Source organism: Manduca sexta, chromosome 8, assembly GCF_014839805.1.
Source record: "Manduca sexta isolate Smith_Timp_Sample1 chromosome 8, JHU_Msex_v1.0, whole genome shotgun sequence".
In the NCBI taxonomy this organism is placed as follows: domain Eukaryota; kingdom Metazoa; phylum Arthropoda; class Insecta; order Lepidoptera; family Sphingidae; genus Manduca; species Manduca sexta.
In genome coordinates this window covers 215,146-228,440 of record NC_051122.1, presented here as the reverse complement: position 1 = coordinate 228,440, position 13,295 = coordinate 215,146, and the positions used below count along the sequence as shown (strand labels likewise).

General features: G+C 32.9%; 1 protein-coding gene across 1 annotated transcript; it reads right to left on the bottom strand.

The window, feature by feature from the left end:
- Positions 1–1,009: 1,009 nt before the first annotated feature.
- On the bottom strand, positions 1,010–11,303 carry LOC119188674 (protein CEPU-1-like). The gene is made up of 6 exons (XM_037436580.1): positions 11,179–11,303; positions 9,491–9,629; positions 6,518–6,675; positions 5,973–6,074; positions 4,914–4,976; positions 1,010–3,308 (listed from the first exon to the last, which is right to left on the bottom strand). Exons 1-6 carry the CDS (start codon positions 11,300–11,302, stop codon positions 3,088–3,090), a joined length of 807 nt encoding a protein of 268 aa, XP_037292477.1. The 5' UTR covers position 11,303; the 3' UTR covers positions 1,010–3,087.
- Positions 11,304–13,295: the final 1,992 nt, after the last annotated feature.

Below are 13,295 nucleotides of genomic sequence, written 5' to 3'. Positions count from 1 at the left end.
TTTTGTTGCAAATTAAATTCTCTACAACTTTGGTATAGTAAATTTTGTCGTAGAACTTTAAATAAAAAAGTTATAAGCGAAAATGTTAAGAAATTTAATGTTAAGCAATGTCCATTGCAACGTCATCAGAACGTGTGTTTATAAGGTTCATAATACGTACAACACAAACCCGCGGTTGTCGGCTTGTACGCGAATTACTTGGATCCTGAATCGCTTTGGGACAGATGAAGCAATTGCTTAACATTTTTGCTTATAACTTTTGAGTTATAGTGAGTTCTACGACAAAAGTTACTGGACCAAAGTTGTAGAGAATTTAATTTGCAACAAAAATGTTTACAATTTTTTTGTCAGATAAATAGTTTAAGAGATACATCGTAAAACCATTTCAACCCAAGATGGCGGCCGTGGGACAAGGGTGGCGACCCCACAAACTTGGTTTTAGCTTTACACTGACCCCCCTACACTTCTAAAAAATAAAATTGCGTCCTCTAAAAAACGCAACCCCAAATGTAACTTTTCAATGGACTAATTGTGTATTGTGACATGTGATTCTTGTTTATTTGATAAATAAAGCATTGAAAATACTCTAAACGAACGTTGTATTATTTTATAATTTTAAATTCGAAGTCCAATATAAAAATACATTAAGAAAAATAAAACCGATGACTTTCAAAACGAAATAAGTTAAAAGGTAATGATATTTTATGAGTGTAGGCCACTTTATTTCTGCCGCCTAATATAGGTAAGTTTATGTATCTATGTATGTATGTAGATTTCTAAAATACTTTATATTTTCCATTTGTTTGTATTATGGAAGGCACTAAAGTTAAATAAGCGAATGATGAATTAAATCGAGTGAGCGTCTTCTGGAATCTGCCGCCCCTAAGAGGCTGCCGCCCATAGGCCTATACGGCCTATTTACATATCCAGGACTGATGATAAGTACCATTGGGTTTTAACTATTTGGCGAAACGGATTAAACTGTGAAGGAATGAAATCAAAGTCATACTATTTATAAATCGTCAGTTTATTCATATCCATATGTACAATTATTCGTGGCGTCCATAAATCAATCTTATCTAATTAAATACCTAAGTACCTTCAATATTTACATAACATTCCCCTAAAACTAAATAACGCTTATATTAAAATAATTTAGCCGTTTAGATTGTAGCGGTGGAAGCATAAATTAATTTTGAATGCATACACAGAGTTCGATGGCAGCGGTGCATAATTAAATGTGTTATTTTAGAACTTTTAATTACAATAGTTATTGTGACTCTTAAAGTGATGAGCTAGTTGGTATTTAATTATTACAAACCATTCGTAAGTCGCACGTTCATATTTACTATTAAAGCCTGTTGCCTTACTAGGAAATAAAAAACCTGCTTTAGGAAAAGCTTTTCGTGTTTTCATTTTTAATTGTCAGTGCACAAGAGATTAGTTCCATATATTATCACAATATGTTAGTCAGGCTAGGAAATCAAATCAAAGTAAATGATTGATGCATTAAAAATATTCATTCTAAATACTTTTTACATAATTCGTACATCCTTCAAACAAGCAGTTATGTATAAACAAACCAGCTAAGATAAAGAAGGAATAAGAAATAAAAAGTATCAACAAGACAACAGAGCCCGCGTTCGAGAACTTAATCGAATTAAAAACAATTTGAAGACAGCTGCAGAGAACTCACAAGTTTACAAAGCGAAACTTAGTTTATTCCATTTAACATACTATGTACATTTATTTATACATTTATTGATATGCTTTAGATTAAGAGTAGATATTTTTGATGTGTTAATGTGTTAACATTAAGAGATTTTAATAAAACAAACTTTGAGAAAACTGTGAGTTTTCTTATTCTTTGTTTTGGCATTTCAATATAACATAATAATCATTATCAATAACAATATTTGCTCTAGTGAGACCTTATGTACTACATGCGTTTAAAGGCTTTGGTATTATGTCAAGAATCGTTTATGCCTTTTTCGCTTTACAAGAATTCGCTCAAACTTAATAGGAAAATTTGGACTGGCTCACGATTACCTTTTCTTTTTTGTATTAATGTTGATTATTGCTTGAATTTAAATTAACTATATGCTTTTTCTATAAATCATCATAAATATAATCGATGTTAACTTTTAAGGGCAGTTCAGAAGTATCAATCGTTACATTAGTTTTCCTTCTCTTCTGCTCCACTATTCAATACAAACGGATATCAATCTTACTATATTTAAATAGAGAAGGAACCTAGCCAACATAAAATTACTTTCCAACACCAGAATTATGAATTAACTATTCTGTACAAAAGGACACTCCAATTATTTGCACCAATCGGTAATACCATATTCAGAAACCTTTGGCATTTTATCACTAAATTCATGAGACCTTTGCGCTACAACTTATGCTAAACCAGCAATGTCTATTTACAAGAAGTTATTTTATACACCCTTATGACTAAAAATAAATTAATGCCTTTGGAATATTAGTAATCCAGTGATATCGCCATTTTGATGACAATACAAACTAACAGACTTATGTTTCACTCGAACAAGCTAGCGAAGTTGGCTCGTTACAGATTGCGCGAGTGAAATTAATCATTTTTATTGCCTAAGAACCTTCACAAACAGAGGCGTTAGGTCCGAATGAAAAAGTACTTCATTATTTCCTCAAGATTTACGACGTCGGACAGCCTGCCAAAATAGCCACACAAATATTAGGAATAAGTGTTGCCTTTAATTCAAATTCTAACGTGAGAACCTTTTATGAATTAGTCTTGGCGGAATATGTAACAATATTCTAATTGTTTCTTTCATAAATATTCATGTACGACAGCGCAAACCTTTAGATTTTGATATACAGGTAATAAAAGTTAAAAATATTATAATTAAATACATTTGTACCGCTAAAATCTTAGACGGTACACAATAAATTTATGCAAAACATGAACGGCGGTAATATCAAGTGGCTGAGTATACATTCAACTTGACGCCTCTACTTGGAAAGATTTCTAATTTACTCATAGCAAATAAACATCTTAATGTAATTTAAATTGACAGATTTTTAAAAAGCTTTTATAACTTATCATCTTGCACAATGGACGATGAATTTTATTATTTTATTCCTATAATTAATTGAATGTAATATATTAGAGCTAAAATTTATTATGTTACTTAACTGTGGTAACAGTGAGATGATAGCGAGAAACGGAAGAGACAAGGCTTGGCCTCTGGAACCTGTTGAGTCCGCTGTAGGTAGCCAGTTATTGTCCAGCACGGACTGCTCGATAACATTTTGCATTGTATCTAAAGAAACAAACAAAAAGTATTAGTTTGTTTATAAGATGATATTGCTAGGTGACTTTCTATACTAGACCAGTAGTCTTTGAAATGTCTGCATGCACTGTATTTTATACAAAATAATGGAAATAATTCATATGTAATTTAAAACATTTATGCTTTTAAAATCCTTCGCTTATTGATAATGATATTTCAGGCGCTTAATTTAAAACTTAAAGTCCTTCATACTCGACAACCCCGTTGCGTATCCAAGCAAATTATTAAAATACACAAAAGGGTCTTTATCTAAATATAAAATGATCACAAATTGTCAAGTTCCCCAATTCAACAGACGAGGGTGTGCGATCATGTGGTGAAGTAACATTTGGCGCGGCCATTGATACGTGGTTAGTGGCAAAAAATCTCAAAACCCTTCACGGTTCGGGAAAACGTCAAATCCCGGTTTTTATAGTTAAGCATGGTAAGTAACTAAATTGATACCTACTCTAACCGCCATATTCAATAAACGATTCCGATCGCTTTTTCGATGTAGCTTAAAATCCACCAATCAGAACAAAGATTGTGTGACATGTTTACGAAAGACTAAGTTTGATTGGTTCATTCTTGGAATCGGATTAAAGATTGAGATAGGGATCGTTTATTAAAAACGGTTGTAAGTCAGTATTAGTAATCTATTAGTAGATCTCTCTCTAGTATGTTTTTCCGGCAATAAAAATATTGCATGCTTATGAATGCATAGGTTCTTCAAAAAATAAAGATAACTACAATAGAACAATAATTATTTATTTACAACAACTAATTTAGTTGGTTCGAAATAAAGTAATATATGATCAAATTAATTAAAATTCTGGTAGTAAAACTCTATAAATTCAACTCATTACGTTGTTGTCCCTTCAAAATTAATCGAGATAATTAAAGCGGTTTGGTCGTTTTCAATTTAATTCGTCCATAAACCGATTCATCAGTCTATTCATCTTGATAATTAAAAAATAAATGATACTCATAAGTTGAAAAATGTAAAACATTTTTTATATGAAGTAGTTAAGAGAACGGGAAAAGGGATGTTTGTGTCACTTTAATGTCTTCTTTGAGTTACTTCCCCAACTACTGCGGGATGTTCAAGTGAATTTATTTTAACCTTTGTTCCTTTAATAGCTTTTTACTTTTATTTAATTTTCTACGTAACGTTTTTACCTATTGATAAAGTCTTTCTTTGAAATTTTGTTGTGTTATTTAATTGAATATATGTTATTAGGAGGATCATTATTTATGTTGTATTTTTACATATATTTTTTTTCACAAGCATATTTACATTAATTATAATTTCGTCATCTATTGAACTAAATATTTCAGTACCAACATTTATCAAAATTTTATATTTATTTCTAGTTCGTCCCTCTAATCAAAGTCTATTAGAATAGTAAAATAATAATAGTATTAAATTTCAACCCAAAAACTATCGCAGAAGTTAAGAAAGTCTAGAAAATACCCGAAAAACCCAACAACGCAAAAAGTGTATCAGAAAAAGAGGCACACGATAATGCACCCGAAGAATAGTATCGAACAACATGAATTTTCTAGAAGAATTTAAAAGTGAAATATCGGGCTTACCGTACGTAGTCACATCTGGCGTGTAAAACTTTTGCTCAGCTGGTTGGAGTGGAACAACGTAACCTGCAGAAAATAACGTCGAATATCAATAGATAAATGTTTTCGAAGATAGCCATGACAATGCTAGTGGAACATAGCTTTATATAAAATTGATTTATCTTCTGGAAACTATTTCTGTAGGAACCTTTTTATTTTACTTCTCTAAGCTGGGATTTTTCCAGACACTCATTAGTTTGAGGAAACTTTACACTAGAATACTTTCTAGAAACTTTACACGTGGAATATATCGCATTTGTATTTCATCGCGTTTCATGTCTAAGATGAAGACGATTCAATAATATAATTATTTACGCCCATTTATCATCATAGAATATTTAATTTACACTGATGAACAAATACCAAGAATAACAATATATTTATTGCTATAACGTCACATTCTATTGAATAAATTGATATTCATGACTCTGATTAGTCCATATTTGGTTGTTTGAACAGATGAAGACAGCAAACATCATGTATTAACAACATACACAGACTAATCATCACAATGAGATGCATTAGGACGTTATGGAATTAATGATTTGATTGCTTCCTCTGTAACAATTGTAAGCTCTAGGGTGGGTTTATGTCTAGAGGCTAATATCTGTTATGCACAGGGGACGTAATTTTGTGAAGAATAGATGAAATATTGAAGACGAATCAACGATTATCTCGTCGGTATCGTTTATAGAAAATATTTTTATACTAATATTTGTTACATATATATACATAATCTTGATACGCTCGACTGAATTCTGTTGTATTTATGTGATTTTATACTAGTAAAGATTCTCATTTGGCAAGACCAGCATGAAATATATAACAAGGAAAAATATTTACAGCAAAAACAATGTAATATATCGCTTGCTCACTATTACAAGGTCCTATATAAATTTTTACTTATATTGCAAAAACGAGGTAAAAATAATTATAACGATAAAAATTAGAAAAGACTAGCACTACCACTAGCAAAAGACAAAGATTGATTGGAACAGAGAAGTAATACTGTACTATACTTACGTGGCGGCGGTTCTGTGGTAGTCGGTGGTGGCGTCGTTGTTGTCGTTGTGGTCGTTGTAGTCGTAGTGGTTGTCGTTGTTGTCGTAGTCGTTATTTTTATTTCTGGTAAAAAATATTTTAGATGTACTTCCAGTTTATTAGCTTAGGTACCTGACCTACGAGAACTCCCAGTGCTAACTCCCTACTTTAAAATGTAGGCCGATGGGGGTGCATGTGCAAACTCCAGCGAATCCCGCAAAACTAATTTTTAGGTAAGAGTGTATTTTGAACATCAAGATATTTCTATAAAATTCAAAGCCTATATTCCAAAAATCATACCTTCAATTTTGTCTTATAAAAAGAATATCTAGCATTGTCTACCTACTAGTGTATATAATAATATCTTCACAAGATATTGTGTAGGACGAAGCACATTGAAACTCACGTAAAACGAGACTGATTTTTATTAAGACGGTAGGTACAGAACACGTCGGGTCGCACTACTCTCGACTCCTTTATAAATATTTCTATACATTATAAATTATAGGTACGTATATACCACTTACCATATACTCTTAAATGTCCTTCTGCTTTCCCCATAGTATTAGCAGACACGCAGGTGTATGTCCCCGGGTCTTTGTCTTCAGAAGTGAAGCTATTTATAGTGAGTATAGTACGGAGTTGGTACTGAGAGATTCTGTCTTCGGATATGTCGAGCTTGCCACTAAAACAAAATTGGATTTAGAAGTATTGTAAACAGTATCATTATTTTTAAAAGTTTGAACTGGTTCGTCGTGTGGATATCGAAATGGGTATTACTAGATTTGTTTTTTGAGTGATTGTCGAATTTCATTTCACATAAATGCCTAATAGTATGTCGGTATATAGATTTTGAATTTAGTCTAGTACTAAATTGATTATTTTTTTCCCACCTGGTATTAAGTGATGCTCACAGCCCGCTGTATAATGCTGCACCTGTATAATGTCAGCAGCAAATTTACAAAATAATTGTAAATTCGCTGCTGACATTATATAAAAGGAATAGGAATTAGGGAAGGATGGTGAGGAGAGAGGGGCTCATTTTGGCGTGTGGATATCTAATTTATAAACGATATAGTTATGTACCATCCAAATTTACCAAAACAAGTATCAGTTGAATATAAAGCATTATGCCATCAATCTTTCCATCCATATCGAACTAAATCTTTGTATTATATGGCGATACCTTAATAGAAAAACGTAATAAATAAATAAAGAGCCCAACCGATTTACAGGCCGGGCCAATATTGAAGGAAATAAGTTGGAAATAAAGATTCTATTAGAGTCGGCCATTTATCATATCAAATGTAAGAGACGTCACCGGTGTTCCCTAAAAAATTGCCTTCGGACCTCGATCACAAGATTTATGTTGCATGAGAATGTACTTAAGAATTATGAAAGACTGGCTTATGGGCGACAGTAACCGCTCTCCATGCTCCGGGCTTAGATCTTAATTTAGCTGACATGACATAACGGGACATAAGTCCCTATATGGGTTGGGCCTTTGCTCATGTCGGCCCAAATGCTAGTGAATTTATAGAGTAGATAGTCTGGTGTTAGAATTCTCGATGAGATTTTATGAAGGATATTCGATGTAATACAAAATGTAGAACATAGGTATGACGAAGTATCTAAAATAATTCACTATTGTAATCATGATATTTTTATTAGTGAGTAAGAAATTATGTTTACTACAAATTTAGAGAATAACTATATTCTAAGCAATATTTGTTATGACTGATGATTCTTTATTGTGGTATTTTAATTATTTTTAAAAGTATTATAGCTGACGTAATGGAAGATTTAAAAAAATAATTAAAGCTAAAAATATCCAACTGTTTATGTTTTTATGCGTCACAAACAGAATGAGGTCGAGATTAGGTAAATAAAGTCATAAAGAACGTCCAAAGTATAATAGGTTAGCTGAAATTGTACACGTTCCAGTCAAAACTCTTTATTAGTCAAAACGAGCTTGGCCTATTAAAAAGTAATTAAAACTTGCGACATCATGTTTATTAGTCTCTCTTAAAATTAGTAAAATGTAAGTATAAATCTGAAAAATGAATACCCCTTTATCTATAATGTAATAAAATGTAGAAACTATTGAGAAAGTCCGAACATGTGCTTTGCGATAGTTAAAGTACCGCTGTATGATAACGTTTTGATTTATTACAGATACAGATAGTTTGGATTGTAAAAACAACAGCGAATTGAGCTGGCATAAGGTACACAACTGCTGGCGAGAGATAAGGTGGCACAGAATAAAATTATTTTCTTAAATGTTAAATATAAAACTACAATTAACAATTTTGAAAAAAAAAAAAATTGCCAAACCAGAAATATTTTAAATAAAAACTATGTAACATTTTTCTCCACTATCCCCACCAAGTTAGGATAGACGGAATACACTTATATACATAATATAATTGTGTTACAGAACCCATTTGGCACAGTTTTTACCATCGGTAAGTTTCTCTAATTCAAACATCGCTCAAATAAAAAAAAAACAGACATCACGCATTTATCCTGAAGGGATATGCAACCAGGGCACCCTTTTTCGCCTAGGGTGCTCCGTCCTATAATGTGATAGGGGGCGAGCCTATCGCCATATCGAGCACAAATTCCAGACTCCGGCTGATACTGAGTAGAAAAACTCAAATTTCACTTTGCCCGATCCGGGGTTCGAAGCCAGGAACTCAGAGCCCTGCCGTACTGCGCATGCATTACAACCAGGCCACTGAGACAGTCCTTCAAATTAAAATTGATATAAGGTGAAACTGCAAGTGTTCTTGATGCGGAGTCGAACCCAAGTTCCCCGACTCCCCAGTCTATGTACCAATACAGTGACAATTCACTAGACTAGGTACAATCAGACATTATTAAAAAACACACATTATAAAAAACACGTTATAACTGTAACATGTTAAGATATTTTAGAATAGAGTTTGACCACGACCCAGTATTTTAATGGTTTTTAAATGTGCTGCGCTTTAGAGTGGTGTAAACAACACTTGTTAAATCCTTCTTTTGCTATGTTCTAAAAAAATATCGGATACCGTCAGCCACGAAAATAATTTAAAACTTGAGATTGCTTTTGCCCTTATAATTTCTTTCACTGAAATAATGTAAAAAGGGTTTATTTTCTCACTGGAATAAGTAAGTAGATGATTTAAAATTGTTAAGCTATTTCCGTCAGTATGCATCAATTAATTATTTTACTAAGGAAATAATATTATTAATTTTATGAAATACAGAACGGCCTGTGTCGTACATTTCATTTGAACATTTCGTGCTGAAGTAATCATTGTAATTATTAATTATTTTGCTTTTATGCTATTACATTCTGTTGGTAAGTATACATTTATGAAAATGTACTATTTCATAAAGCATTTGAGATTATTCCATTAATCATTAAACATTTCTCTACTTGCGCCTCTATCTATCCCCCTTTGGTTATAAGAACGTACGGGAGATGCCAGTCAATAGACTAAAACACTCACCTTGACAAAATCATCTGCTCTCCATCCTTCAGCCAATATGTGATAGGTTGAGGATATGCTTCTACAAAGCACTCCAGTTTTGCCAGTGTTCCGCTCGGAACACCTATCAGCTGTGTCGCTACCAAAATTGATGGCGGAACTGCAAACAAATAAAAATCCTATAAAATACTCAATAAACGAGAATTGGACTCGCGCACCGAAGGTTCTGAACAAACTACCAGATTTTTTTGTTATTAAAGTACTTATGTACGGTTTTCAGTTTTTTCCCTTTACATGTGCTGTACGATATTGCTATTTGCTAAATGCCATGATTTTAGGTCTACTGGAAGTACTCCATAGGAGATTTTATACCTTTGTGAAATCTGAGAATATGAAGTATAAACGGTCACATCTTTGGTTTGACATACGCTTAATTTTTATAGTTGAAAGTGATCGTAGACCTAAGAATTTCATAAAAAATTTAACTTGTATCCCCTACGCGTTCCTGACGATAAGGGTTTTGATAGACAGAGAGACGGACAACAACGTGATCCTATAAGAGTTTCTTTTGAGGTACGAAACCGTAAAAATATTAGTCCTGTATTAAATACTATCCCGCCGGTAGATTTGAGACCGCTTTACACCGTTTTAATGTAATGCGTGTTAGCGGGCTTAAAGAGCGTTCAAAATTCTTACGGAGAATGTTTAAGGCACACATAAGATTTCCCTGCACCCTTAAAACAAACGACAATAGCAACATACTTAGCAATTTTTCAATAGCACTATTATTATATTACACATAATAAATGTTAAATAAAATTTATTGGAAAACAAATAGACCTAGGAACTTTACCAGTACAGAGAAGGGATGTTCTCTTTACTTTTAATATTAGGACCAGCAGAATATGTAGAAGTAATTAGGGAGGCCGGCATAATTCACGAAGCCTATCGCCAGGCGACAGTTATCAGACTACATCGCCCACCATTAAGAGTAACGAATTACTACCGTGTCTAAAAATACATATTATAAGACACAACATAAATAGGTAGATCACCTATTTGCTGTTCGTTATTTTATTTTAAAACAACATGAGCGTAGGTAGATCACCTGTTATGCATTTAGGTGTAAAATGAGATCTTGATTAATTGTTTAATATAAGTCATTTTGAGATAACGCCTTTGAAGCCCGTTGTCGAGTCGCCTCATCAAATTACAGTTTAAGTATCGCAGGTCGTCGCTCTGTCTAGCCAGGGGACGCAGTACTATAATAACTTTGTTCATTATAGAACAGGTTTTAAACAGCTATCGATTTATGGGATATTTTTAGGTTTCGTTAATGTGCTTTATTATTGGTATATAAGATATTTATTTTAATACTACGACGTGACCTAGGACACGTGTTCATTCAAAGAATATAACCTAACTTTCAGTTTTTTTTTACAGCATGTCTGTCTATCAAATATGTATTTTTGGTATTGTCTCTTAATGCTTAGCACTTAATTGAATTGCATAAAACATAATTTTTTACTCTGCAAATTTGCTTATAGAATACATTGTTTAAAAATGCCAACGGAACTATTAAACTGAAAAATTCTACCTTCCAGACCGTTGCAGGTGTTGTGAATAGCAAAAATACACTTGTAAGTTGTTTGTTACCGTATTCAACGCAAGTAGCATATAATTAAAAAAGACCAGTATAAAATACTCACAGTTAACATTGAGCATGATCCTCTTGCTGACAGAGGGCGGCACGTCGTTGGAAGCGATGCAGAGGTACGCGCCCATCTGCCTGCGTTCCACTTTGCTCAGGTTCAGGTTGGGTCCAGTGAACATGTCCACTGAGAAAAACACTTTATTGTTAATATTAAACGACTTATATTTCGTTGGCTATTATTTTAATGCTAATACTATTCCCTCAAAAGATACTAGAAGTTGATAACTATTTGCAGTGGTTTTGGAAAAATAGTGTATCCTATTTGTAATATTGTGGCATTTCGATATATTGTTTAAGAATTTATCATCTGTCTCTGTGACTTTAATTAATTCACATAGAAAAACAAACTAGAAGGAATGAACAGCATACATAATTATATTTTGTTGTAATTCTAGCCATATTTAGGATATGATAAAAATGATAGGAACAGATAAAGAAGTGAGCCATTATATTTTTAAGTAACCCGAATTTCAATGCGTATCTGAAAAATATCATATTTTGATATGTACTACGCCTATTTTCTTTGACAAAATCAATGATATGGTTACCAGAAGAACAACGAGCAAAAAACAACATTAACGTCAACCAATGTTGATATAGATGAAAAATGAAAGTTAATACGTCACAGGAAAAATGATTTTCAGTTAGCAAAAAATACATGTGACAAAATAAGGATCGGCCGCTGACAAAGAGAAATTAAAGTATACTAAAGTTACAAAGAGCTGGCGCCACCCCTTAGTAAATCGAAACTGTCATGAGCATTTGTAAAAACAAAGCTTTCGGCTCACACAAACAATTAGTTTATGAATATTTATAGTCTGGAATACTAGTTAGTGGAGTAAATTAATAAAACCTTAATTCCTTTTGATTGGAAAGTTAAGACTGTTCAAATTTCTTTTATTCCTTTGATTGAAATAGTTGGAAAAAGACTTGTGTAGTTTGTTTCACCTAATACAATTTTAGGTTTAGAGACGTACTATTCAAAGGACAAATGCAATATTGGAGAAAACTCAATACAATTTGCGCTCCATGTTACAACAACTTTATATATAACCGTTGAGATGTAACGAATGTGAGAGATAAAATACTTATTTTTCCACAAGAAAAAAACAATTTAGAAATCTCAAGCAGCTTTTCATGACTGTGATATTGTAAGACAGATTTTCACTTTTCAATATGTTTAATATAACTAGAAGGCAGCCTGCACCACAATCAAAGACGTAAGATCTTAGACAGTTCTGTTGATTAGAATTCTGGGTCCTAACAAGGGATTTGGGGGCAAATACCTCTTGTTTAATAGGTTCCGTAAAGGCAAGGTACGTCTCCAGGTGTTACAATTGGAATAACTTAAATATATCTACGTAGTTTCCATAATTTCCATTTTATCATCACAACCGCAACTTGGAATTGGACCACATTTCGAGACAAGGGTCGTAAAGCTCTTTCATAGCCGACAAGCGTAGGAGAACAGATTTATCTTACGGTATTAAATGTTAGTGTTTTGGTGCTCGACCAATATTGTTATTGAATTTCTGGTAAATTTCGAATGCAGTATTGAACTTGTGAAAATGAATGAACGAATGAAACACTTTATTGTATACACCAAATATAGAATACAGAATCGCTAAAAGCGATCTCTTCCAGACAACCTAATATATAAAGAGATTTATATTTATAACGAGCTAAAGAAGGGGTGTAGACTGAACAATTCACTTGATAGAGGTATTTGGTATTGGTTTCTTATTTAAACTTGTAATGTAATGAAATAATTAAGCATTGTAATATTGTTGATCTCTCTGTTTTTTTTTCTATACAACTTTTTTAATTTTAATAGTATTAGCTTTTGCTCGCGGCTTAGCCCGAGCGCAAGAGTTTTCCGTGATAAAAGTCTCGATATATATTGCCCAGGGATAAAAAACCTGTATCCTCACCAGGGTCTCAATCTCCATGTCAAATTCCATCGAAATCCGTTAAGTAGATTTTAAGTTTATCGTGTTCAGACAGACAGGTAGATGCGGTGGGGGGGGGGGGGGCAACAGAATCTTTCAATAAAAACCGTACAACAATCCATTTAATAGATTTTGAGAAAATCGATTACATACAGACAGACAG